Source organism: Balaenoptera physalus, assembly GCF_965194825.1.
Source record: "Balaenoptera physalus genome assembly, chromosome: X".
Taxonomy (NCBI): domain Eukaryota; kingdom Metazoa; phylum Chordata; class Mammalia; order Artiodactyla; family Balaenopteridae; genus Balaenoptera; species Balaenoptera physalus.
Genome location: NC_138903.1, coordinates 26,753,923 through 26,778,549, shown reverse-complemented (window position 1 = coordinate 26,778,549; position 24,627 = coordinate 26,753,923). Strand labels below are relative to the sequence as shown.

Genomic DNA, 24,627 nt, shown 5'->3' with positions numbered 1-24,627 from the left:
ACTTTTGGCTTACCTATTTGCAGTTTGCAAGGCATTTTCTAGATCAGAGGTCAGCAAACTTTAGCCTGCAGGCCAAATCCATCTACCACCTATTTTTGCAAATAAAGTTTTATTGGAGGACAGCCGCACTCATTCCTTTATGTATCGTCTGTGCCTCTGTCCTGCTACAACAGCAGAGTTGAGTATTTGCAATAGAGACTATATTGTCTGCAAATCTAAAACTTTTACCATCTGGCCCTTTACAGAAAAAGTTTGCCAACCCTTGTTCTAGATCATTTAAAAATTTTTCTTATACTAGTCTTCATGAAACCCTTCTGACAGGGAAAATTTTCTCCATCACACTTTCCCTAGCCATGTGTTTATTTTTCAAAGTCCTGCTCAAATCACAGGCTCTTCGTGAGCCCTTCTAAGAACAGTCTCTTTATTGTCTTCCCTACAGTCATTAGGTTATTCTTATTTTTTTCTTGGGAACCACATACAAAATTAGACTTAGAAAGAACCTTGGATAACCGGAGCTTCATAGTCAACTTTTTCACTTATCCTGAACTTTGTTGATCAGCTGCTATTACTTTATTAGGCCTATTCACTTTATCTTTGCTTACTGCACCAACATTAGCAGTTAGGGGAAGGGGAAGCTGGGACAAAGTGAGAGAGTAGCATTGACATACATACACTACCAGATGTAAAATAGATAGCTAGTGGGAAGCAGCCGCATAGCACAGGGAGATCAGCTCGATGCTTTGTGACCACCTAGAGGGGTGGGATAGGGAGGGTGGGAGGGAGGCCCAAGAGGGAGGGGATATGGGGACATATGTATACATATAGCTGATTCACTTTGTTGTACAGCAGAAACTAACACAACATTGTAAAGCAATTATACTCCAATAAAGATATTAAAAAAAATAAAAAATAATAGAGTACAAAAGTATGACCACCAATAGTCTTGCTGGATTGTCAATGGCCTCTCTGCCTGGCACATATATTGTTTGCAATTTTAAAATTTCCTCGAGGTAATTGCCATTTATATCATATCATAGACATTCAGTAATGTTTGTGAAATATGATAAATGTACATGTTACAGCCATGACTGAAAAGGGCTCATAGTAATTCATTTTACCTAAAATAGAAAAAAAAAAAAGGATACGTAAGAACTCAGCATTTACCTTTATGTGCCTAATTATTTTACAAATGTATATTTCAGCAGCCAACCTATTCCATATTAGTTTGATACTTTTTGGAGAAAATTTATTAGTCTCTGTCTTCCCTGAACCTGCCACCATTGATTTCAAAGAATTTTCAAAGCTTTCTTTCTTATAAGACTTAGAAAGATAAGACAAAGCTTTTCTCAGTCCAGTGATCTAAGAAACTATCCCATCATCACTTGAGCAGAATTTATTTCATCTTCTTAGTATTTAGGGAAAAAATGGCTGTTATGTTGCAGACATGTATTTTCAGGATGATTAAAAAATCAGTAAATTGAATAGCCAATTCACACAGCTCTAGGCTTTTACTTCCAACAATTAGGTTTGTTGTTTCTGAAAAGAAAGCACTCAGAAAGACAACAATCTGGCTAATTATTGCCCTGTTCAAAAATAGTTCAGTCCTTTAGAAAACACCTTCAAGTCTCAGACACGGAAAGAAGGGTAAACTTTAGTATCTGTCCTAGGTTGATTTACCACCTCAGCATGATCTCCAAGAATTATCAGAATTATGAAACTGGAAATTCTCTTTGAGGCCTATTATGGCAAGAGACACATGTTCCCACCAAAAGATTATAGAAAGAGTAACTGATATGCAGTTCTATAATTTCAATTTATCATCCGTATAAGACACTGCACCCAGACTTGAAACCTTAAAGACTTTCAGTTGTATTTCAATGGATTTTTTAAAGGGCTACCTTATGTAGGCTTAATTGCATTTTTTATAGCCTATAAATTACAGCTGATATTCTCAAGGGTATACTGTGGTTTCAATTAAGAGAGGTAGTTTAACAATTAGGAGACCAAGACCGTGAAACTACATTAGGTCCTTGAAACACATATGCATATGATCATTAAGATTTCTGGGTAAGATATAAAACACTTATATGGGCTTTGATTGTCCTGAACAAATGGAGACTCCTTGGGGCATAAATGTTTAAGACTTTCTAAAATGATGCTGACATTATTTATCCTTTGATCTAAGAATGACTTGATCTTTAAGCAATAATCACATAAAACAATAATAAATATTAAAATTATCATCTATCATACAGATTAAAATGAATGAAAACTTATTTCTACTACACCTATAGCTGTTACTTGTTGGTCTTTTAGGCCTAACATATTATTACTGTTTACTTCCACCTGGTGACAGTGAGGGTATATTACAGGGAGAGAATAAAACAGTGTTTTGGAATACCAAAGGTCATGATGGAGGATAAGCAGTTCATAACTGGCGTTAATTTCAGATAAGAGCTGTCATAAGAAATGGAATTATTATTTTTTTCATGGAAAATGATAGGAATCAGAAAATGGTATAATTTTGGCTATGCCAACGTTTTCCACAAGGCATTCTAAGAACATTAACCCCAATCACTATTTTATTCAGTAACTATTTTGTGGGTGCATTCTCACTAACAACACTATCTCACACTGACTCTGAGGGGAATCACATCAGTGATAATAAGTTTGGGAGGCAATGCATACTGTATCATCCAGAGAAGGTTGCTTAAAAGGTCTTGGAGGAAACCTCTGAGATACTTAGCTATGAAGATATATGAGGCATACACTAAGACTAGCTAAGCAAAGGGGTGTCTAAGAATCTGGTGCACTGTCTTCCAGCGCCCTGACTCGAAAGTAGAGAGACAGCAGTCTTAAATATACTTGTGGGTGTGGCCTCTGCTTAATGGAATAGATTACAATTTAATACATAAAAGGCTCACAAGCATTTTAAGAAATCGTCCTAGTTTGTTGATAAAGTTCCAATTAAAAAGAGGCCTCTGGGCCCTTAGCTTTCCACAGAAAAGAAGAGGATGGACCCAAAAGCCACAGAGAACCACTCCCAGTAAGCAGAACTGGGCCCTAATCAAAAAACTGCTGACGTGTGCCCAGCTGGGTTTTAGAATTGCTATGGGTCAGTGACTGCTCTGTATCTCTCACACATTTTGGATAGGATTATTTAGCTTAGTTATTTTATTCCTGTCTGACCACAGAATGTTGGGTGTGTAAGGGTTAGATAACAAGTCTTTCTAGCTCACAGACCTTTGGATCAAGAGGAACCACTCCTGAGCGGTTGTACTCAAGGAACTAAGCATGAAGAACCTCATTTACACATAGGTAATGAGATCCTGGACTTGTAGCCTTATCTTGATGTCACAATAAGACTTTGGGGGTCTTAGGAATGGGGTGAGTGTACTTTGCATGTGTAAGGGCAGGGATTACTAGGGGCCAAAGGGCAGACTCTGTTGTACTGTTATTTTGGTGATCCCACCAAAAAAACACATCTTGTGGAATTCAGGCTCTTGTAAAGTCTCCTCCCATATTAGCTCTAGACTCGGCTAATGGGCTATTAGTAAGCATGATGCAAATAGATGCTTGTACAGATGTCTTCATACATTCTGAGTTGCCATATAAAATGTCTGGCCATCCTGCTGGAGAGACAGTTGGAAAGACCACGTGGAGGAAAGGAGACCCTGAGAATTCATGGAGAGAAAGAGGCTCAGCCAATACTGTATCCTAGTTGATTCCAGCCTCAAGTGACTATGGGCAAAATCAGCAGAAGAACAACCAAGCTGAGTCCAGCCCACACTGCAGAATCATGTGTAAATAAAATGGTTGTTGTTTTAAGCCACTTAGCTTGGAGGTGTTCCCCCCCATAATAGATAACTGAAACAATTGTCATTGGAGCAGTTTGATAAAAGTAGAAAGATGATAAACATATACTGGATCTTCTTCAAGAAATATAGCTCTATATTTTTCAGATAGGCAGTGAAAAATGGAATTTCAGATGAAGGAACAAAGAGTAAAAGAGTAAGGAAAATTCATACTGTAATCTACAAACAGCAGACAGGATGGTGAGAACACAGCACAAAGTGCCTATGGAGACAAACACCCAAGATGAGTCTAGAATGAAAGGTTGAAGCTGGGTTGTAAAGGGACGTGTACACCAAGCAAAGTCTTCAGACTTCATACTGGGTGATAGGGCCCATTAAAGACTTTTAGGTATAGAAATGAAATAATATCTCTGTTGTGGACATATAATTCCACAACAGTGTGGAACAGTAACTAAAACAGGAAAAATCTGGAGGCAGAGAAACCACTTGAGAGGACATTGCAATCACTTGGAGAGTAGAAATTAGTATGAACAACAAAGAATGAATTCAAAAGACATTTCTAAGGGTACATTGGACAGGTCTTAGTAGCAATTAAGGCAAGGTAAAGAACGTTAAGGAAACAATGATAAGTGATAATTTTCTAGCTAGTGTTACTGGAATGATAGTGATTCTATTTATCAGACAAAGAAAGGAAACATCTGAGGAGGAGATAGCTTTGTTGAGGTAAGTATCAAAATAGATTTTGGTACATGTTGAAGTCAATGTGTCTTTTAGACAAATAGGAAGAGGGGACTATTAGGAAAGGGCAAATATATTTCCGGTGCTTGTGAAAATGTTTGGATTTAGTTTCTGAGTCATTAATAAGTATTTATTAAGTGAAGCTACTGGAATAAATAAGAAGGATCGGGGAGCAGTGGTTCACAAGCTGACTGCACAACAGAATCATCTGATACCTGGATTTAACAGATCTGAGGTGGTACACGGGCATCAGTAGTTTTTACAAGCTCCCCAGTTAATTCAAATATGCAGCCAAAGTTGAGAGCAACCGATGTAGAAGAATAAAGGGAGAGAGTTGAAAACAAAATTCTGGTAGACACTAGCATTTAAGGAAAATTCAAAGAAAAGGTGTTCCAAGGAAATTTACTAAGTTATATATCAGAGAGCTAATAGTAGACATGGTAAAGGTCAGTGTTAAAACCAAGAGAGACCCAAAGGATCTGGCAATTCGAATTTCTTTGGCCCTTCCACGTAAAATTTTAATAGAGTAGCAATGAAGTCAAACAGTCTTTCATCATCTCCACTCTACTCTTAAACCCTTCCAATCAGTTTTTATTTTGGTTATTGTACTTTTCAGTTGCTTAATTTCCATCTGTTTCTTTTTATAACCTATTTTTCTTTGCTGAGATTTTCCATTATTTGCATCGGTTTTCAGAGATTTTGTAGTTACTTGCTGAAGTATTTTTATGATCATTGTTTTAAAATCCTTGTCAGATTCATCTCATTGTTGGTATCTTTTCTCATTAATGTTGTAATTTTCCTGACTGACGGTCAGGTCAGTGAGTATTTTTTTTTTTAACTCTATCCTGAACATTTTCGTTATTATGGGGATGTGGATCCTATTTCATCTTTTTTTCCTTTTTTTTAATAAAGGCAATCCTCCTGTTGAAATGTAACATGTGGGCCAAGTGGATATGTATGTTCAGCTTCCTCCTCAGCCATGCTGACATCTTCCTGCCTTGTCGCCTCCAGCTCACTTCCTACTGGGCTCCACTGACACCAGAGGAGGGAAGGTCGAAAATTGGATGCCAACTAGCCCTACCTCGCACCACCTCGTCCTGCCTTTTTGATGGTAGAAGCTTTGCTCCCCACTGATACCAGAGAAGTGGGGTGAAGACTAGCAGTGACTAGCCCTGCCTCCCAGTGCCTCGTAGATCCTCATTGCTGCCAGCTGGGGGTGGAGACTCAGGTCATCACTAGATTCCACTGACACTTCTCTTGCAGAAGAATATAATTCCTGCCTAGTTCCTCTGGGTGAAAGATGGAAGATCAGGACCCCACTCATGTGTGCTGACTCTACCATAGCATGGGGATCATATTATTGCCGCCTGCTTCCGCCAGGCAAGGGATGGAAGATTAGCTCCCTGCTAGGCCCTGCCAACATCATCTGGTGGGACAAGTGGAGCAGTGTGGTCATGTCATTCCTCAAGCCCTGAGGTTCCTAGACAATCCTTCTTTCCACCATTCACAACACTTGCTTTGCTTGTTGGTTGTGTTCTATCCAGCCTTTTCAGTTGTAAGGGGAGGACTGGGAGGAAGGCAGCTACTCCATCTTGGCAGAACCCCATTCTGTTTTAAACTGTGGTCACAGTATCTATAACAATTTATTGCACACTTATTTTCTCTGATGCAAATGATTTGAAGGTAAAAAAAAAATGTTTTTTAAAAGTCTTTGTAATTCTAGCATTAGCATATTACCTAGCGATCAGTAGTTATTTCTGAAATGGATGACTGAGTAAATGGATTTAACTGAGTACCTTTTGATAGATGCTTAATATGTACTTTCAATGAGAAAGAAGAACTTTTTAGTCTCTAAAGAGAAAATCAAGACTTGAACAAAGGAAATAGATACTAGATAAAATACATTCTATATATGTAATTTGAAAAAGTATGCTTTTAGAAAGAACTTAACACATAAAAATCAAGCATACTTCTAACAATGCTAACAATGTACATGTTGAAAATGAAATTCAAAAGGCAGTATGATTTATAAACACACCAAAGAAAATGAAATAATTCTGTATAAATTCCACAAAATGTGTACAGGATTGTATGCTGAAAAATACAAAATGCTGATGAAGAAATCAAAAAAAGAAATCCTAAGTAAATGGAGAGGCCTACTGCATTCATAGATTAGGAGTTTCAACATAGTAAAGACAATAATTTTCCTCAAATTGAGCTATATAGGTTTAATGCAATGCTTACCAATATTCCAGTATAGTTTTTTGTAGACATAGATAAGCTTATGCTAAAATTTATATGGAGAGGAACACGCCCTACAACAGCTAAAAGAATCTTGAAAAAGGATAAAGTGGGAGGACTCACTCTACTTGATATTTAGTCCTACTATACAGCTATAGCTACACTAACCATGACAGAGTGGTACTGGCCAAGGGACAGACACATAGATCAAAGGTATAGAATACTGAATCCAGAAATAAACCCAAGCAAACATGCCCAACAGATTTTGAATAAACATGCAAAAGCAATTCCATGGAGGAAGCTAAACTTTTTCAACAAGTGGTGCTGGAGCAACTGAACATCTATCGAAAAAGCTAAACCTTGACCAAAATAAACCTTATACCTTATATAAATATTAATTCAAAGTGGATCAGAGACAAATATAAAATGTAAAGCAATAAAACTTTTGGCAAAAAAACAATAATTTTAAAAACAAGAGAAAATTTTCAGGATCTAGGACTAGGCAAAAAGTTCTTATATTTTTGTACCAAAAACAGAATCTGTAAATTGAAAAAAAATAATGAATTGAACCTCATCAAAATTAAAAACTTTTGCTCTTCAAAAAAGCCTGTTAAGAGGATGAAAAGACAAACTACAGATTGGCAGAAAATATTTGCAAACCACATATCCAAGAAATGATTAGTGCCTAGAATATACAAAGAATCCTCAAAACTCAACAGTAAGAACACAAATAACCCAGTTACAAAATGGGCAAAAGACATAAACAGACATTTCACTGACGAGTATAAAGATGGCCAATCAGCACACGAAAATCCATCATTAGCCATTAGGGAAATGCAAATTAAAACCATGAGATATCACGATACGCTGATGGGTACAATGGAAATGGTGACAATGCTAAATGCTGCGAGCATGTGGAGAAACTGGGTCACTCACATATTGCTGGTGGGAATGTAAAATGGCACAGATACTTTGGAAAATAGGTGGGCAGTTTCTTATATGATTAAACATGCAACTGTCATACAAGTCAAATTCACTCTAGGGCATTTATCCCAGAGAAATGAAAACTTATGTTCACTAAAAATGTACATGAATGTTCATAGAATATTTATTTTCAGTAGCACAAAATGGAAACAATCCAGATGTCCTTCAATGAGTGAATGAACACTGTGGCAATGTCCATACCATGTAACACTACTTAACAATAAACAAGAATGAAAAACCCAATTCCAACATTTTTTTTTGTCTTTTTTTTTTTTTTTTTGCCGCACCACACAGCATATGAAACTTCCCTAACCAGGGATCAAACCCATACCCCCTGCAGTGGAAGCTCAGAGTCTTAACTGCTGGACCACCAGGGAAGTCCCTCCAACATTCTTCAATTGCAAAAAATAGATATGGAGAACAGATTAGTGGTTGCTGGGGATTTGGGATTGGGGTGGGGAGGTGGATATGGACAACAGAAGGGATCCTCGAGGTGATGGCATTGTTCTGTACCTTGAATGTATCATTGTCAATATGCTGATTATGATTTTGTACTATAGTTTTACAAAATGTTACCAGTGAGAGAAACTGTCTAAAGGATTCATGGCATCTCTCTATATTATTTCTTGCACATGAATATGAATCTACAAAATAAACTTTTGGTCAAAAAATAGTGTGCCAAACAACTTAGTGTGTTACAATTTAGGGGACATTAAATTACTTACACAAGCACCAGCTAGCTATGCATATGAAACTGCTAATAGGGCATAACTCGGAAGAGGAAGATTAAAAAATCGGGAGTCAAGAGGAAAGGAAATTTTCATTTTTTTAAAAGTAAACTTAGTCTTTTAACTGGCAGTAAAGGAAAAGAAAATAGTTACAAAGCTCTCCTTCATTCACTTTTTCATGTAAAAATAAAATAAACATTCAAGAAGGAGAAGATTGAGTAAAAAGCCAGGTACCATGGAACAAAGAATTATGTGGTATTATTCTATCCAAAATAGCTACTTATAGATGGGAGTAGGAAAGCTCTTGTTCATTATACTGAGAGTAATTTTAGGTGTTTCTGTTATTTACACCATTGACTTGTACATATTTAGGTGTAAACACTGTACATGAAAACGCTTGTTAAAACTTTTCATTGATAAGTTAATAACCCAGAACACTTATAAGAAAGACTAGAACCTTTGAGTAGCAGCTAACATTTTCAAACTTCTAAAACTCTTTGTAAGTGGATTATTTAAAAACGAATGGTGACAGTTTTGTGGTCTGATAGCTAACAACATGCCAAAATGTCAGTGACTCAACTAACAGCCCTGGGCTCCCTTCACGTCATCAGCACCAAGACATCCTATTTAAACTGCTGTTTATAATGATTTTGAGTCCCGCTTTCCAAATTGGAACAGGAAACCGGATCAACACTAGCTTCAAATCAATTGGAACACTCGAATTCCAGTGACAAAAGCATCTTTCCCTGCAGTTTATCATTTTCTCTAGAATACCACTTGACACATATAAAACTTTAAGGTGTTTGTCTTTTAGTTTCACCTTCCATTAAAATATAGACACACGAACATATGGCAAATGTCACTGTTTTTGAAATTTTGTGACCTTCATTCATTATTGCAACTATAAATTCAGAGACATTTTAACGCAATTTCTCAGAGCATTGGATCACTGTGTATATTTAAACACATAAAAGAATTGCAACTTCAGTGCTTCAGAAATTCAGATTACTAACATAAACACATCCTTATTTTCCCATCAACAATAAATAACGAAATTAAGTGTTAGACTATGGACATTCAGCTCAATTCTAATCTCAGATAAATAAGGACATACATTTGCCTATCTTGAAGAATCACCTACACATGCATCAACAATCAGAAATAATGCTTTTTAAAGAAATGCAGCAGATATGAAATTAAATCTAATAACTATTTGTCAAGTAAGAATAGCCACTCCAAACAGTACTCTCTAACTATATTAGTATGGCAATTATTTATCAATGCACCTACAAAAACTTTACTTCTATTAAGAGTTATGTTTCAACATAAAAGGGTTGGATTCCGTTTTTTAAGGGAAAGAACAAGAGTTGGCAAAGGAATAGTGCATTTGTTCTTTTATAATTCATTCCACATTTTCCCCAAGCAGAACTTTATTTGCATTCATTTATATTTTCCAAAATGAACTCTAATTTATATGATGTTGTCAGTGTTAAAAAGATAAAGTTATGTTTAACTTTCATCCGGCTTTGACCTATTTTAACATCCTAACACACTTGTAGCCATAACACTCCATAAAGGTTATTCTTATAGGTTGATGACGAGCGGGAGACACAAACCTTATGATAGAGGAGTAATAGCTGCTAATGAGAATTTCAGAAGTGGAAGTCGAATTTTGATTTGAAAAAGACACTAGGTGATTCTGAGACTTTCTCCAAATTGAGAATCAACTGCTTTAGATTTGGCTTTATATATAAGTCGAAATACGGACACAAAGAAATAGATTTAAACACACCCTCTATACGCCTATACCCTGCTTTGCCAATGTTCTTATAGTCTAATGACATCCACAGTCATTCACAGTCCATGAAGGGCTAAATGCTTAAACTGAGCCTTTTAACTGCTAATGTGATACATGGATATTGTCTCAACGCATTATCATTAAGCAAAGTACATATATCTCTTCCAAAAGCAGACAAAGATATGTAGATGTGTGATGGGTTTCTTTGTGGATTAAGGGCACAGGCTTTGTTATTAACTTTTGCATTGGCCCTGAGGGACCCAAAATATTTTTGTATTGACTCAGCATTTTTAGTCAATAAAATGATCTGGAACATAGCCTTTGCATTCCCTAACATGGCAAGGCTGCTTTCCTCTTCCTGTGCACATACACGTAACCTAAATCATCTTTGCAGATGTGTTTGAACCAGAGGTATCTGTGCTCTATCTGTCTGTGAAGGGCAATAACAAAATGTTACAACCCATTTAGCAATAAACTATGCATCCTTTCTGCAAGTCTTTGCTTACATTTTATTTGCAACATTTCACCTCCTCTATAAATTTTATTTCATAGTCTTTAGTAATTTCTGGCAACATAAGTAGATACCCAGATGGTATCTCTTTTCTCCATAAGCCAGAGATAATGTCTCAATATAAATTCCAATGCCAACTTTTTACGATTTAGATTCTAAATTTTAGAAAGCAGCAACACACACAAATATTGAGACCATACCTTGAGGTGAAAGGGATAGCAGCAAAATTTAGGTATAAGAAAGCAACATGTGATATAATTGATTCAACAGTAACAAAATTAAGAGGATACCTGATGACACAGGCGTAAAGACCACTGTCCTGCAGTAATGTTGGCCGGAACCAAATGGAGTCCTCTTCCTTGCTCATTCTGCTTCCATCAAAGGCTATTGGCTCTTCAAAGTCTCCGGGGCCAGAGCTTTTGTACCACATCAAACTGAGTCCAGCACTTTGGGCTAGGGAGTAATTGGCTCTGATATAACCATAAAAGAGTGCACATTTGATTCGAACAGGCTCTCCCACCAAAACTTGGTATTTCTTGATATCGACAGACCAATCTGTGCATCCATCAGCTGTAGTTTAAAAAGACAGAAAGAGAGAAAGAAAAAACATTAGAGAAAAATGGAAGCAATTAGTTCATTCATTCATTTATTCATCCAACAATATTTATTGAGCATCTATACTGGACAAGATTCTTCTCTAGGCACAGACTATGCAGCAATGGATAAAACTCAGAAGGGCACTGAAAAGTAATTTATCCTACTAAGAAACAATATATTCATCACTTAGTTTGCTTCTGCTGATATTTATTCTTAGTTTAATCAGTGTCATGGTTATTGGCTTATGGCCTTCTCATTCTAAATCCACATGTTTGCCTGTTCTTTGAAAATGGATCTGGACCTGTGAAATAGTTTTCCTTTGCTAGCTGGCACTGACGCTTTGTTAGTAAAGTGTTCTGGAGAGAGAGAAAGGAAAGGGTTTGCTCCCTGGTTCCAGCATGCTTGCTTGGAAGGCTCTTGCAGTGTGCAAGGCTTTTCCAGAACGTGGCTCCTGCAGTGGGTGCTTCTCCAGGACGCAGGTCCTGCAGTACACGGTAGCAGCTTGGTAATTTTTTAGCAGATCCTCAGGTGAGACACCTTCTCATGAACAGCTTTCCCAGATACTTTAGAAGGCAAGTCCCTGTCCAATTGCAGAGGGCAGACTTCCAACCAGTTCTACCAGTGTGCCACCTCAGTGACTTCTGCCATTCAGTAAGCCATGAATTTTCCCAGGAAGGTTTGGCTCTCACTCTGGGAATGGGAGGATGGGAGCTTTCCTTTGGGTGCTCTCAGTTAGGGGTAATGGCAACCATTCCTCTATTCTTTACAGTTATCTTTTGTTACAGACTGAATGTTTGTGTCCTCCTAAAATTCATATGCTGAAGGCTTAATCCTGAATGTAATGGTATTTGGAGGAGGGGCCTTTGGGAGATAATTAGGTTTATACGAGGCCATGAGGGCAGAACCCTTAGGAAGAGAGTAGTGCTCTTAAAAGAGACACCAGAGCTTGCAACCTTTCTCTTTCTCCTTCTGAGTACTTATAAAGAAGATGCCACGTGAGCACACTGCTAGAAGGTGGGCGTCTATAAGCAGGAAGGAGGGCCCTCACCAGAAACCAAATCAGCCAGCACCTTGATCTTGAATTTCTCAGCCTCCAGAACTGTAAATTTCTGTTGTATAAGCCACCCAGTCTCTGGTATTTTGTTATGGCAGCCTGAGCAGACTAATACATCATTCCTTCTTACTGGCCAATCCTTCATTACTCCAATAACCTATTACATTGAAAAAATCTTTATATAAGCTTTCCTTGTTCAAATTAGTGTATTTTTTTTCTCTCTGATTGGATCCACACTGATAAAATGAGGAATAAGTGCTGTACAGCCAAACAAGACAGAAAGAAATACAACAAAAGCAGGTCATGCTCTAGTAGTGATTCACAGCCAGAGACGCAGGTAGATGGTTACTTTGCTCTGATCTCTGGGAGCATCAGGGGAAGTGTAAAGTAGAAACCATGGTGGGAAATGGAGCTGATGGGATGGGAACTAATTGTATTTTCTGAGTTTCCTGGAAGTACATCTTCCAAATGGCATCTTGGCACCATTTTTATCACCTCTCCCCCCTACATACACACACACACACAGACACACACACACACACTGAACAACAGGTCACCACAGGGCAGGTACATCACATTATTATCATGGAGAAGTTGTGGATTTCCTGCCTAGAGAGGGCAGTTGCTCAACCCCTAGCAACATAATCAATCTGACATAGCTCACAGTACACCAATGCTGAGCAAAAGGGCAAAAACCAAGAAAAGAGGACCTCTAACAGCAGTAGCATCTGAGTACTGCAAGCAGGGTTGAACTCACTAGAGATTAAAAAGAGGGCAACCTGAAGGATCTGAGAACAGGAAAATTCATGTAGAATTCAAAAGAAGGAAAATGATCAAAATGAAAAGGAAGATGTATATTAGAGCAAAGAATACACATAATTATGGAATTATCCAAATTTCTTATCTTAAAATATTATGTAACATCTGATGAGCACTTAATTATGTGCTGAGTTTACAAATTTTCATTCTCCTTTCACAAAAACATCCATTCAGGCTTTGGACTCATTGTTCCCTCTACATGGAACTTTTGTCACCAATCAACTGCATGGCTTCCTCCCTCCCTTCCTCCATATGTCACCTCCTCCAAGAGTCCTTTTCTAACTGCCCTGCCTGCAATACCACCTCCCTATCCTAGTCACTTGACCCAGATTGTTCTTTAATATTTTTTCACAGGACTCATTGCTATCTGACGTTACATCATGTACCCAATTTTTGCTTGCTTTCTGTCTCCCCAACAGAATGTAAGCCCCTTGAGGTCAGGAACTTGGTCCTTCTAATTCACTTCTTTAACCTCAGTGCCTAGAACTGTGCCCGCTAACCAGCTCAACACACATTGACTGACTGACTGAATGAATGAATGAATTCTTGAGTAAATAAACAAAATAATGCCAAGATTTACAATTGAAGAAACTCAACACCAGCTCATATGTGGAAGTTCTGGTAGTCTCATCCAGCTACATATGACCCTAGAATTCATTCTCTCTACCACCATAGTATTCTGTTTCCTAATAAAGGTAATTTAAATTTCACACCATTCTTTAATTTAGTTTACTTTTTCTACCAAATTTTGGTCTAAGATTCCTAATGAAGAGCCGTATTGAGGTACTGTCTAGAGTAACTGTGCTGGAAGCTTGGTGGACATCAACATCCAAGTCATTACCATCACTCCTGCCAATGACTGCCACAGAGCTGGCTCACCACACTAAATAGGATGACAGAACTGTACACAAACAGAGATGTCAAGGTTACATAATTACATGCAGTATTTATCAACACAATTTTGTACATTTGTCCCATTGCATGAAATGAATCCTAGGTGGGATTTTATTTTAAACAGTTATAGTTCTGGCAATAAGCATGAAATTACCTCGTTTTACCACGATATGAATTATAATACAATTCTAGAATTACGTTATTGTAACTGAGGCCATCTGTCACAGAGGCTATCACTGCCAGTGCAAAAGGCTGGTACACCTTCAAGGTAGCAGTATAAACAGTAAGATGAAATTATTCAAACTCTCAAAAGATTTGTAAGGTAAAGCAAAATGCTTGAAGCTAAAAGCAAAAATACTTAGCCTACAAATTTCTAAAAAGTTAGTAACAAATTAGATCAAGAGAACAGAAGGAGAGTTGTGTTTTGGGGGATAGATAGAGATATTACTACATACTTTCAAAATATGCTTACTGATAATAGTGTTGCAAGAAAACCATAAATATTACTGAAAATTAGAGTTATTTAGTATCTATTGGGAAAAAAGTTTCAAACAGCTCTGATTCACATGCCGAGGAAAAGGCAGAGGTGAAATTAAGAAATACCAGCACCTTGGATATCAGAGACACTTTATGTTAATTTTAATATGGAAATAAAATGTAGGATCTATGGCTTAGGAAGTTTTACTACCATTAGACTAAATGTATGATGTTCAAAAGTAAACTATAAATTTATTAACATGGTAATACTTTTTTGGGGAAAGATGGCAAATAATATATGGAATAATTCAAGATATCTTCAAATTATTTTGATAAACACATTTAAATAAATGAACACATATTTTTTCAATAATTAAAGCATTTTATTAAATAAGTGAGGAGTGCTATTTTTTCCCTTTGTTAACATTTCACCACATTTGCACACGTTCTCACTCTGCATGTATCACAATTTTTTCCTAAATGATCTGAAAATAAATTAAAATAGAGACATAATGACATTTCACTCCTAAAATACTTCAGTATGCATCTCCTTTGAATAAAGACATTTTTCTTATATAGCTGCAAAGAATGTTTTTCTTAATCTTGTCCAGCGGGACATCTCAAATCTTAAAAGAAAATGTGATAACTTAAAACCTAACTCTTGATGACAAGAATTGCCAATGATATGTTCAGTTTTTCCTTACTTCAGTATACAAGCTCTGTTGGCTTGGAAACAGTCATTCCAAGCCAACATATTTCCATATTTCTAGACACTGTTAATTCCATTATGTAAGTTACCAGGTAACCTTTATTATTTTTAAATTATCATTGGGTAATTCTGCAGGACAATAGTATTTAATCGGTTTTTCTGTCTTTCAGAATAAAATACCCTTCTGTAAGCCTCTCTCAGAAAGTTAGCTATTGGTATTCTCTTTCCCTGATGAGAAGATTCCATGGAAATACTCTAGTTCGATGTCTCCTATACAGCACATACTCCTTCACAGTCAATGGGACTTTATAAAGCCATGAAGTTGCATTGGGGGGTGGGAGTAGGAAGCACCATATTCATTTATTTTTGTTACCACCCATAATATTGTAGGAGATTATATGAAGACGGTGATGGAATTAAGATTCAGAACTAATTCCTTTACAAGTAGTCCATATTGATGTACTATTTCATGGACAAAGGCTACATAGATTGGATAACGTAAATATATTCAAATGAGGGACTTCCCTCGCGGTCCAGTGGTTAAGACTCTCGCTTCCAATGCAGGGGCCTCGGGTTCAATTCCTGGTCGGGGAACTAAGATCTCACATGCAGCGCGGTGTGGCCAAATTAAAATAAGTAAATAAATTAATTAATTAAAATGAGATTAGGGAAAGCATTGTTGATTAGGTCACTATTACTACATATATAAGAGTGCAAAATATGTCATGGTAACAAGCTTGAAAGTTTCATTCTTTACAAAAAAAGTCTAATCATAGAGCTCATATATAATGCACCCTAATATGAAAATGTAAGACTTTACCTATAAAAAGGCAAATTATACTACTCTTGAAGTATCTACTTGAGTAGGTACATTGGAATAATGATAAAATAATTAAGGCATCTGTGATAGTGTAATACAGATCCCCCCATCCTCTTTACTAAACAGATCTATCCATTCTTCAGCAACTTTGAGTATTGCCTGCTAACAGTTCACAATTGTCTCCTTCTCTTGAAAATAACCCTTGATTGACAAGAACCATCTTGGTGGGAAGTTTACATCCTCTTGGGTCTGCCTACTGCCAATAACTGACTGATGTGAGTGTAAAGAAAAAAAAAAAAAAAAGGCTGTTCCTTTGCCTGAAGTAGAGACAATTGTACAGTGCAGTTCGTGTTCCAGAACTCCTCCGTGTGTGGACCAGGCCGAGCTTAGAGGTTAACTGTGACCTCCTCACTCAGCTCTCTCCTCTTTCCTGCCCTGCCTTCCTCCCTTCCTCCCTCCCTTCCTTTTAAGTTTTCCCTGAAGAGCACTCCCTCTATCAATGGTGTGCATCAAAAATCCTGTCTTAGGCTCTGTTGTAGGAAACCTGATCTAACACAGATTTATATATTCATGTAGCAAGAACTACCTTCATTCCAGTTTCTGTCCTAGGGACTGGAGACATGAAAACATACAAGACATAGCCCTTGTTTTCAAGGAGCTCACGGTGTAATCCAAGAGACAGACAGAAACTGAAAGCACAATGGAAATGCAATGATAAAGAAATGCATAGGGCTAGTCAAGAATATGTTCCATGAAGAGAAAACATTTGAGATGTCTGTTAGAAGTTAGCCACTCAAAGAATTGGCAGACAGATATTTAATTTGGAGGTGAACACAAAAGCAAAGGCACAGAAATAAGAGATAGCAGAGTTCTGCAGGAACTACAAATGGCTTTGTGGTGTAGAAACAACAAGTTTAGAGCAGGAAATAGCAAGAGATGGAGGGAAAGAAGTGGGCAAAGACAGACTGTGGAGGTATTTTTATAAGATGTAAAAAATGTTTGGCTTCTTTGTGAAAGCGATGGGGAAATATCACAGACTTTCAGTCAGGGAGATGATGGAGACAGTCTAATATTTTCAGATATGCTATGCTGACTGAAATTTTAGGTAGACATATAAGGTAGAAGGCTTTAGCCAGGAAAGTGATGTTACTGAAGGTCTGAAGTTGGGCAGTGGTAGTAGAGAAGGAGAAACGGGGAAGATTTAGGAGGTAAAATTGGCAGGAGTAGGTGAACGACTGAATACAAGCATCAAGGAAGAGGAATGATGTTAGTTTACTCTGCAAGTCATATCTTTTGTCACAGACTGAAATATCTTTCACATTCAACAAGAAAATCAACCATTCATGTCAAGGGGTGGGCTCTGTGAAAAGTTTTTCTAATTTCTTCATTTAAAATCTTTAGGCAATGAAAATGTAATGAATTTTTTTAACTTTTTATTTTATATTGGAGTACAGTTGATTAACAATGTTGTGATAGTTTCAGGTGCACAGCAAAGGGACTCAGCCATACATATACATGTATCCATTCTCCCCCAAACTCACCTCACATCCAGGCTGCCACATAACACTGAGCAGAGTTCCCTGTGCTATATATACAGTAGGTCCCTGTTGGTTATCCATTTTAAATACAGCAGTGTGTACATGTAATGAATTTTTAAAATGACTCACAGATAGACCTGAATGTGTGCATATATATATATATATATATACTCATATTTTTTTAAAACTTGCAATGATCAAAAATAAATATCTGTCATTTTGCTATCATTTGTCTCTACCCCTAGTGTGCTTGGAAAAGCCAAACTTGAGACATGACCGTGGCTAGGGAGTGTAGGCCACGCACATCAGCTATCATAGACATGGAACAAAAAGGCTGAGGCTAGATTTCAATGAGGTGAATTCTGCTCTTTGTCTGCACTAGCTGCTACTCTTTCCACATATGAACTTCATAAATGAAAATTGGCGATGCTGGAATCCTTCCAAGGAGGAAACAGAGGTGCCCCCAAATTATCAGCAGCAATGATTACAGCAAAATATGACATAAGTTAATGTTTACAGTATATGTTGGTTCACACAACACTTTGTCTTCATCTCTACTTTCTGGATTATGTTTATCTGATGTGGAATATTGCCAGATTCTTGCCTTTAAAGATATATACAATGTGACAATCTTGGAAGAGCTCTTTCAAATATTTTGGAGAGATCTGTGTGGGTGGTAAGAACTGAGGTTAACTCAAGAGACTCTGCCAATTATCAGGAATCCAGTTTCTAGAATACCCTTTATCTGACAAAGCCTGGAAGTTATCATCTGCCATGTACTCAATGTAGGTCATCTCCAGGTGGGTGCAGGCCTTGCTCAGGTGTTATCAAATTTCTTCTAAGATATGGTTCCCTCTTTATCAGGAGACAGGTGATGCCAAGGCAAATAGGATCCTGGTAGTATAGTTACCCCTCCATCATACCTTAGACTCCACATTCTAGCAGGTATCCTAGATACTAATACACAAAACCCCATGCATTACATAACACACACTTGGTAAGGATTTATTCTTAAAAGTGTTTGTATTCTTACGATAAAAAAAGGGGGGACTTCCCTGGTGGCGCAGTGGTTAAGAATCCGCCCACCAATGCAGGGGACACGGGTTCGATCCCTGGTCTGGGAAGATCCCACAGGCTGTGGAGGAACTAAGCCTGCGTGCCACAACTACTGAGCCTGCGCTCTAGAGCCCAAGAGCCACAACTACTGAGCCTGCGTGTGGCAACTACTGACGCCCGCACGCCTAGAGCCCGTGTTCCGTGACAAGAGAAGCCACCGCAATGAGAAGCCCACGCACCACAACGAAGAGTAGCCCCTGCTCGCCACCACTAGAGAAAGCCCACGTGCAGCAACAAAGACCCAACGCAGCCAAAAATAAAAAAATAAAATAAAATAAAGGAAACAACAGGAGTAGTAGTTTCATAGTTTCATAACCTATCCTTTTGTTTAGTTTCTTTTCTCAGTTGAGATCATAATTCTATAAAAAGTTACATCATGACGTTTTACTGAACATTTTATAATAACTACATAACAGTCCATAATAGTGTTACATATAATTTACTTAGCCCTTCTGCTGTTAGCCTACCTTAAGTTTTTCCCCTAGATTTGACTGTTCTAAATAATTCTGTGATAAAATAACTTTATATACAATGTTCCACAACCATCCCCTCAAAAAAAAGTGTAATTTCCTCAGGAAATAATTCCAGAAGTAAAATTCCTGGATCAAATAATACATTTTTAAAGGCTTTATACAAAATTTTAAAGAGATTTTCAAAAACTGTCTCATAACCTCCTTTCACAATAGCCACCTAAATAAGTGCACTTTTTACTTCATGTGCTAAGATTGTATTAACTCTTATGCACTATTTCTTAAACTGAGCACCAAGTATAGTTTGCAAACTTTGGTGTCTTAAATTACAAAAATATAGCGTCATCAGAAACATCACTCATGGAAGTCCTAACCACGGCAATCAGAGAAGACAAAGAAATAAAAGGAATACAAATTGGAAAAGAAGAAGTAAAACTGTCACTGTTTGCAGATGACATGATACTAAACATGGAGAATCCTAAAGATGCTACCAGAAAACTACTAGAGCTAATCAATGAATTTGGTAATGTTGCAGGATACAAAATTAATGCACAGAAATTGCTTGCATTCCTATACACTAACAACAAAAGATCAGAAAGAGAAATTAAAGAAACAATCCCATTCACCATTACAACAAAAAGAATAAAATACCTAGGAATAAACCTACCTAAGGAGGTGAAAGACCCGTACCCAGAAAACTATAAGACACTGATGAAAGATGGAGAGATACACCATGTTCTTGGATTGGAAGACTCAATATTGTGAAAATGTCTATACTACCCGAAGCAATCTACAGATTCAGTGCAATCCCTATCAAATTACCAATGGCATTTTTTTTTACAGAACTAGAACAAAAAAAAATCTTAAAATTTTTATGAAGACACAAAAGACCCCGAAGAGCCAAAGCAATCTTGAGGGAAAAAAACGGAGCTGGAGGAATCAGACTCCCTGACTTCAGACTATACTACAAAGCTACAGTAATCAAGACAGGATGGTACTGGCACAAAAACAGAAACATAGATCAATGGAACAGGATAGAAAGCCCAGAGATAAACCCACACACCTATGGTCAACTAATCTACAACAAAGGAGGCAAGGATATAAAATGGAGAAAAGACAGTCTCTTCAATAAGTGGTGCTGGGAAAACTGGACAGCTACATGTAAAAGAATGAAATTAGAACACTCCTTAACACCATACACAAAAATAAACTCAAAATGGATTAAAGACCTAAATGTAAGACCGGACACTATAAAACTCTTAGAGGAAAACATAAGAAGAACACTCTTTGACATAAATCACAGCAAGATCTTTTTTGACCCAACTCCTAGAATAATGGAAATAAAAGCAAAAATAAACAAATGGGATCTAATGAAACTTAAAAGCTTCTGCACAGCAAAGGAAACCATAAAAAAGACAAAAAGACAACCCACAGAATGGGAGAAAATATGTGCAAACAAAGAAATGGGCAAAGGATTAATCTCCAAAATATATAAACAGCTCATGCAGCTCAACATCAAAAAAAACAAACAACCCAATCAAAAAATGGGCAGAAGACTTAAATAGACATTTCTCCAAAGAAGACATACAGATGGCCAAGAGGCACATGAAAAGCTGATCACCATCACTAATTATTAGAGAAATGCAAATCGAAACTACAATGAGGTATCACCTCACACCGGTTAGAATGGGCATCATCAGAAAATCTACAATCAAAAAATGCTGGAGACGGTGTGGAGAAAAGGGAACCCTCTTGCCCTGTTGGTGGGAATGTAAATTGATACAGCCACTATGGAAAACAGTATGGAGGTTCCTTAAAAAACTAAAAACAGAATTACCATATGATCCAGCAATCCCACTACTGGGCATATGCCCTGAGAAAACCATAATTCAAAAAGACACATGCACCCCAATGTTCATTGCAGCACTATTTACGACAGCCAGGTCATGGAAGCAACCTAAATGCCCATCGACAGGCGAATGGATAAAGAAGATGTGGTACATATACATACAATGGAATATTACTCAGCCATAAAAAGGAACGAAATTGGGTCATTTGTAGAGACATGGATGGACCTAGAGACTGTCATACAGAGTGGAGTAAGTCAGAAAGAGAAAAACAAATATCGTATATTAATGCATTTATGTGGAATCTAGAAAAGTGGTACAGATGAACCGGTTTGCAGGGCAGAAATAGAGACACAGATGTAGAGAACAAACATATGGACACCAAGGGGGGAAAGCGGGCGGTTGGTGGTGGTGGGGATGAATTGGGAGATTGGAATTGACATATATACACTAATATGTATAAAATAGATAACTAATAAGAACCTGCTGTATAAAAAAATAAATAAAATAAAAGTTTAAAAAATAAAATCCACAATAGTATCCAAATGCCATATTTATTTTAATAAAAATAAAAGAAACATCACTTATCTGATAACTGAATGGCAATGGTGTCATAGCCATTATGTATCAACTCTGAACCTCTGACTGAATTCATCACACACAGTTTGCTCTATTTCAAGCTATTTTATTCACTATTATAATTGGACCCATTCACTTCTGTATACATCTTCAATGAAAGATTTGGTTAATTTCACTTTTGTATCTCTACAAAACCCTCTAGTTGGGCCACGAAACGGATAAGGGTATGTGCATACAGATAGGTCAAAAAGTGTTGCCAGCTTCAGGCATTTTATACCTTTGGGACACTTGTTGGACACTGGATTAAATATCAACATGATGAGCAACAAACCAAACAGAGATCAAATTTAATCTGTTTCCCGTTTTAGAGGCACCTCACAGGAAAGACCTGTTGGATGGCAGGATACCCACCCTGCAAACTGATCCTTAAGAGAGTAACAAGGTTTAAAGTGCATATTTACTTTCATTTTGTTTTAGAGGATATAGCAGAATAAAATTCTATTTTTTAAGCTTACAAGTAATAAAAGTCTTTAAATTTTAGAGCAATTCCAAGTGGGCTATTGTTTGCAGCAATGAAGACACAAAACTACATATAACACAAGGCAGAATGGAGAGATTCCATGAGTAAAGACAGCATTGCTGAGGAAACACAGAGCAAGAAGTTTTGTTCTATCTCAACCCAGAACTATTTTCTACTTTTCAAGTAAACTAATGGAGGAGAAATATATAACTGGGAAGAGCAAAAAGAATATAAGAAAGAGATGGAATTTCAACCGTATCTCAATTCAAAACTTGATAATTGTGAAAAAAAAAAAAACTTGATAATTGTGAAGAGAAAATTCCAAGTCCACGGGATATCCCAGTTAGATAGTACAGTAAAGGGTAATGTTCTAAAACAGTGGGATGGGGTGAGGAGAAAAGCATAACCAGGTAAAAATGAGATCAGAAAAGCGGGATGGACAAGACACCAGGCCAAGAAAATTGAACTCAGCCCAGTAGTTTACCAATGTTAGTGTGCATCAGCATCATCTGGAGGAGCTGTCAAAAGACAGATAATTTCGCTTCACCATCAGAGCTTCCGATTCAGAAGGTGTTGGTTGGCACCTAAGAATTTGCATTTCTAAAAAGCCCCGGGGTGACACTTTTGAGAACCACTGCTCTAGTCAATGGAGCAAGTGGAAAAATTTCGTCAAAGAAGTGGTATTTGATCTACATTTTAGGAAGATCACTCTAGTGGCAATACCAAGGCTGGATTGGAAGGAGACAGCCAGGAACAGGGAGATCACTTAGAAAGCTCTTAAAACAGTAGAGATGAAGTAAGAAGTGGGGGAGATTAGAGGTAGAATCTACAGGATGGGGAGACTGATCAGACAGGACAGATGGAGGAAAGGAGTAGTCAAGGATGACGCTGAGGTTTCAACCCAGGATTCCTGAGAGGATTGTGACATCATTAAAGGAAATAAGGAGCAGAAGCAGGTCGAGGTGGCAGATGACAAGTGTGGCTGGGGTAGAAGACCCATTTGTTATCCTATAGCACGTTTTCTGCATTTATCACAGGTGTTTATACAGCAGAACGTATTGCTTGCCTTGTCTAGTCTGTGCAACGAAAGCACTGCTGTGTATCTTCTTCATATTGTGAGTTCTGCGGGGCATTAGAGTCCCCTAGAGTTAGAGAAAGATTCAAGGGAAATGGGAATGAAGTCTGCTGTGTATTTTAATATGCATTTGTTTTCATATGAATAATATCACAGAGATTAATTGTCTATTTGATTAACTTCTTGCAGAGATTGTGGGTGAAAATTAAACACACACAGTTTGTGTATTGCTCCTTCAAGTGAATTTCTAAGCGAGAATTTTAAAAAAGGTTAGAGCCATTTTTTTTTTTACTGATGCTGAGTCTATTTTTATCACCGTAGAAGTCTCATGAAAATACATAATATGCTATATACATATTAGCTTTACACACAACTATTTGGGTATTCATCTGCATTTACACATGCAATCATATATCTATTATGATGGGAATCTACTGACATACTGTATTTTGTTCAGGGTATTATAAGCAAGTATCTATGTACCTCCTGCGTGATCTTTGTTTCTCATTTTTGTCATGTGTGTAAAAACAACAGTTCCATTTTATTTGGGTAGAACTCCTTCATTTACATAGTATTTTCATAAACACTATCAGACTGCAGCAAGAAAAAAAGTGGTAATAAATTCAGAAAAAAATCATGGGGAATTTTTTGTATTTTTTCATGTGTACTTAAAGAGCCAGGAACAGAAAAAAAATCAAGTGTAGAACGTTTCCTTGAACCTTAAACTCTGCTTTCCAGAGGTTTTGTTGACACGCTCTCAGGTATTCTTTAAATAATCAAAGCAAGTAGAAATCCATGTTTAGACAGTAGACAATTACACTGATTCAGATTTTGTCATTTTTGGCTTTGTTTTCCCCTGTCTTTGAGAGTGCAGCCTCTGGGTATGGGCTGATAAATTTGAGATGATGCACTTATGTGAAAAACTGTACTGGACAGTTGTTAATATAGACATCCACTAAATTCAAAACAAATTTAAACAGTTTCAGTGTTACTCAGCAATTAAAAGATCCAAGTGCTGGCTTAAGTGAGATTATCTTCATAGTCTCTTTATTAATATTGATTAAACTCAAAACTAGAGGAATCTTCTGGCCTAGCAGATGCTACTTCATGATAATGTTTATCACAGTTAGTTATTATTATTTACATAAAAGTTTAAATTCTCAAGGAATGGCAGTTTGCTTTTTATTTGGTTAACTAGTAAATACTTTTAAAGAGGAACATGTAGCATATAACTTTTCATGGTTCATCCAGCTCAATATCCCTTCTTCGGCTGCGGTACCAAAAAGCCGCAGCTAGG

At 37.2% G+C, this 24,627-nt stretch overlaps 1 protein-coding gene across 1 annotated transcript in view; it reads right to left on the bottom strand.

Moving 5' to 3' along the window:
• IL1RAPL1 (interleukin 1 receptor accessory protein like 1) overlaps positions 1–24,627 on the bottom strand; it is a 916,526-nt gene that overhangs the window by 657,895 nt on the left and 234,004 nt on the right. Inside the window, exon 2 of the mRNA XM_082446519.1 lies at positions 11,106–20,492. Within this exon, the coding sequence (XP_082302645.1) occupies positions 11,106–11,245 (140 nt within the window). The 5' untranslated portion in view covers positions 11,246–20,492. The remainder of the gene's footprint in view (positions 1–11,105; positions 20,493–24,627) is intronic.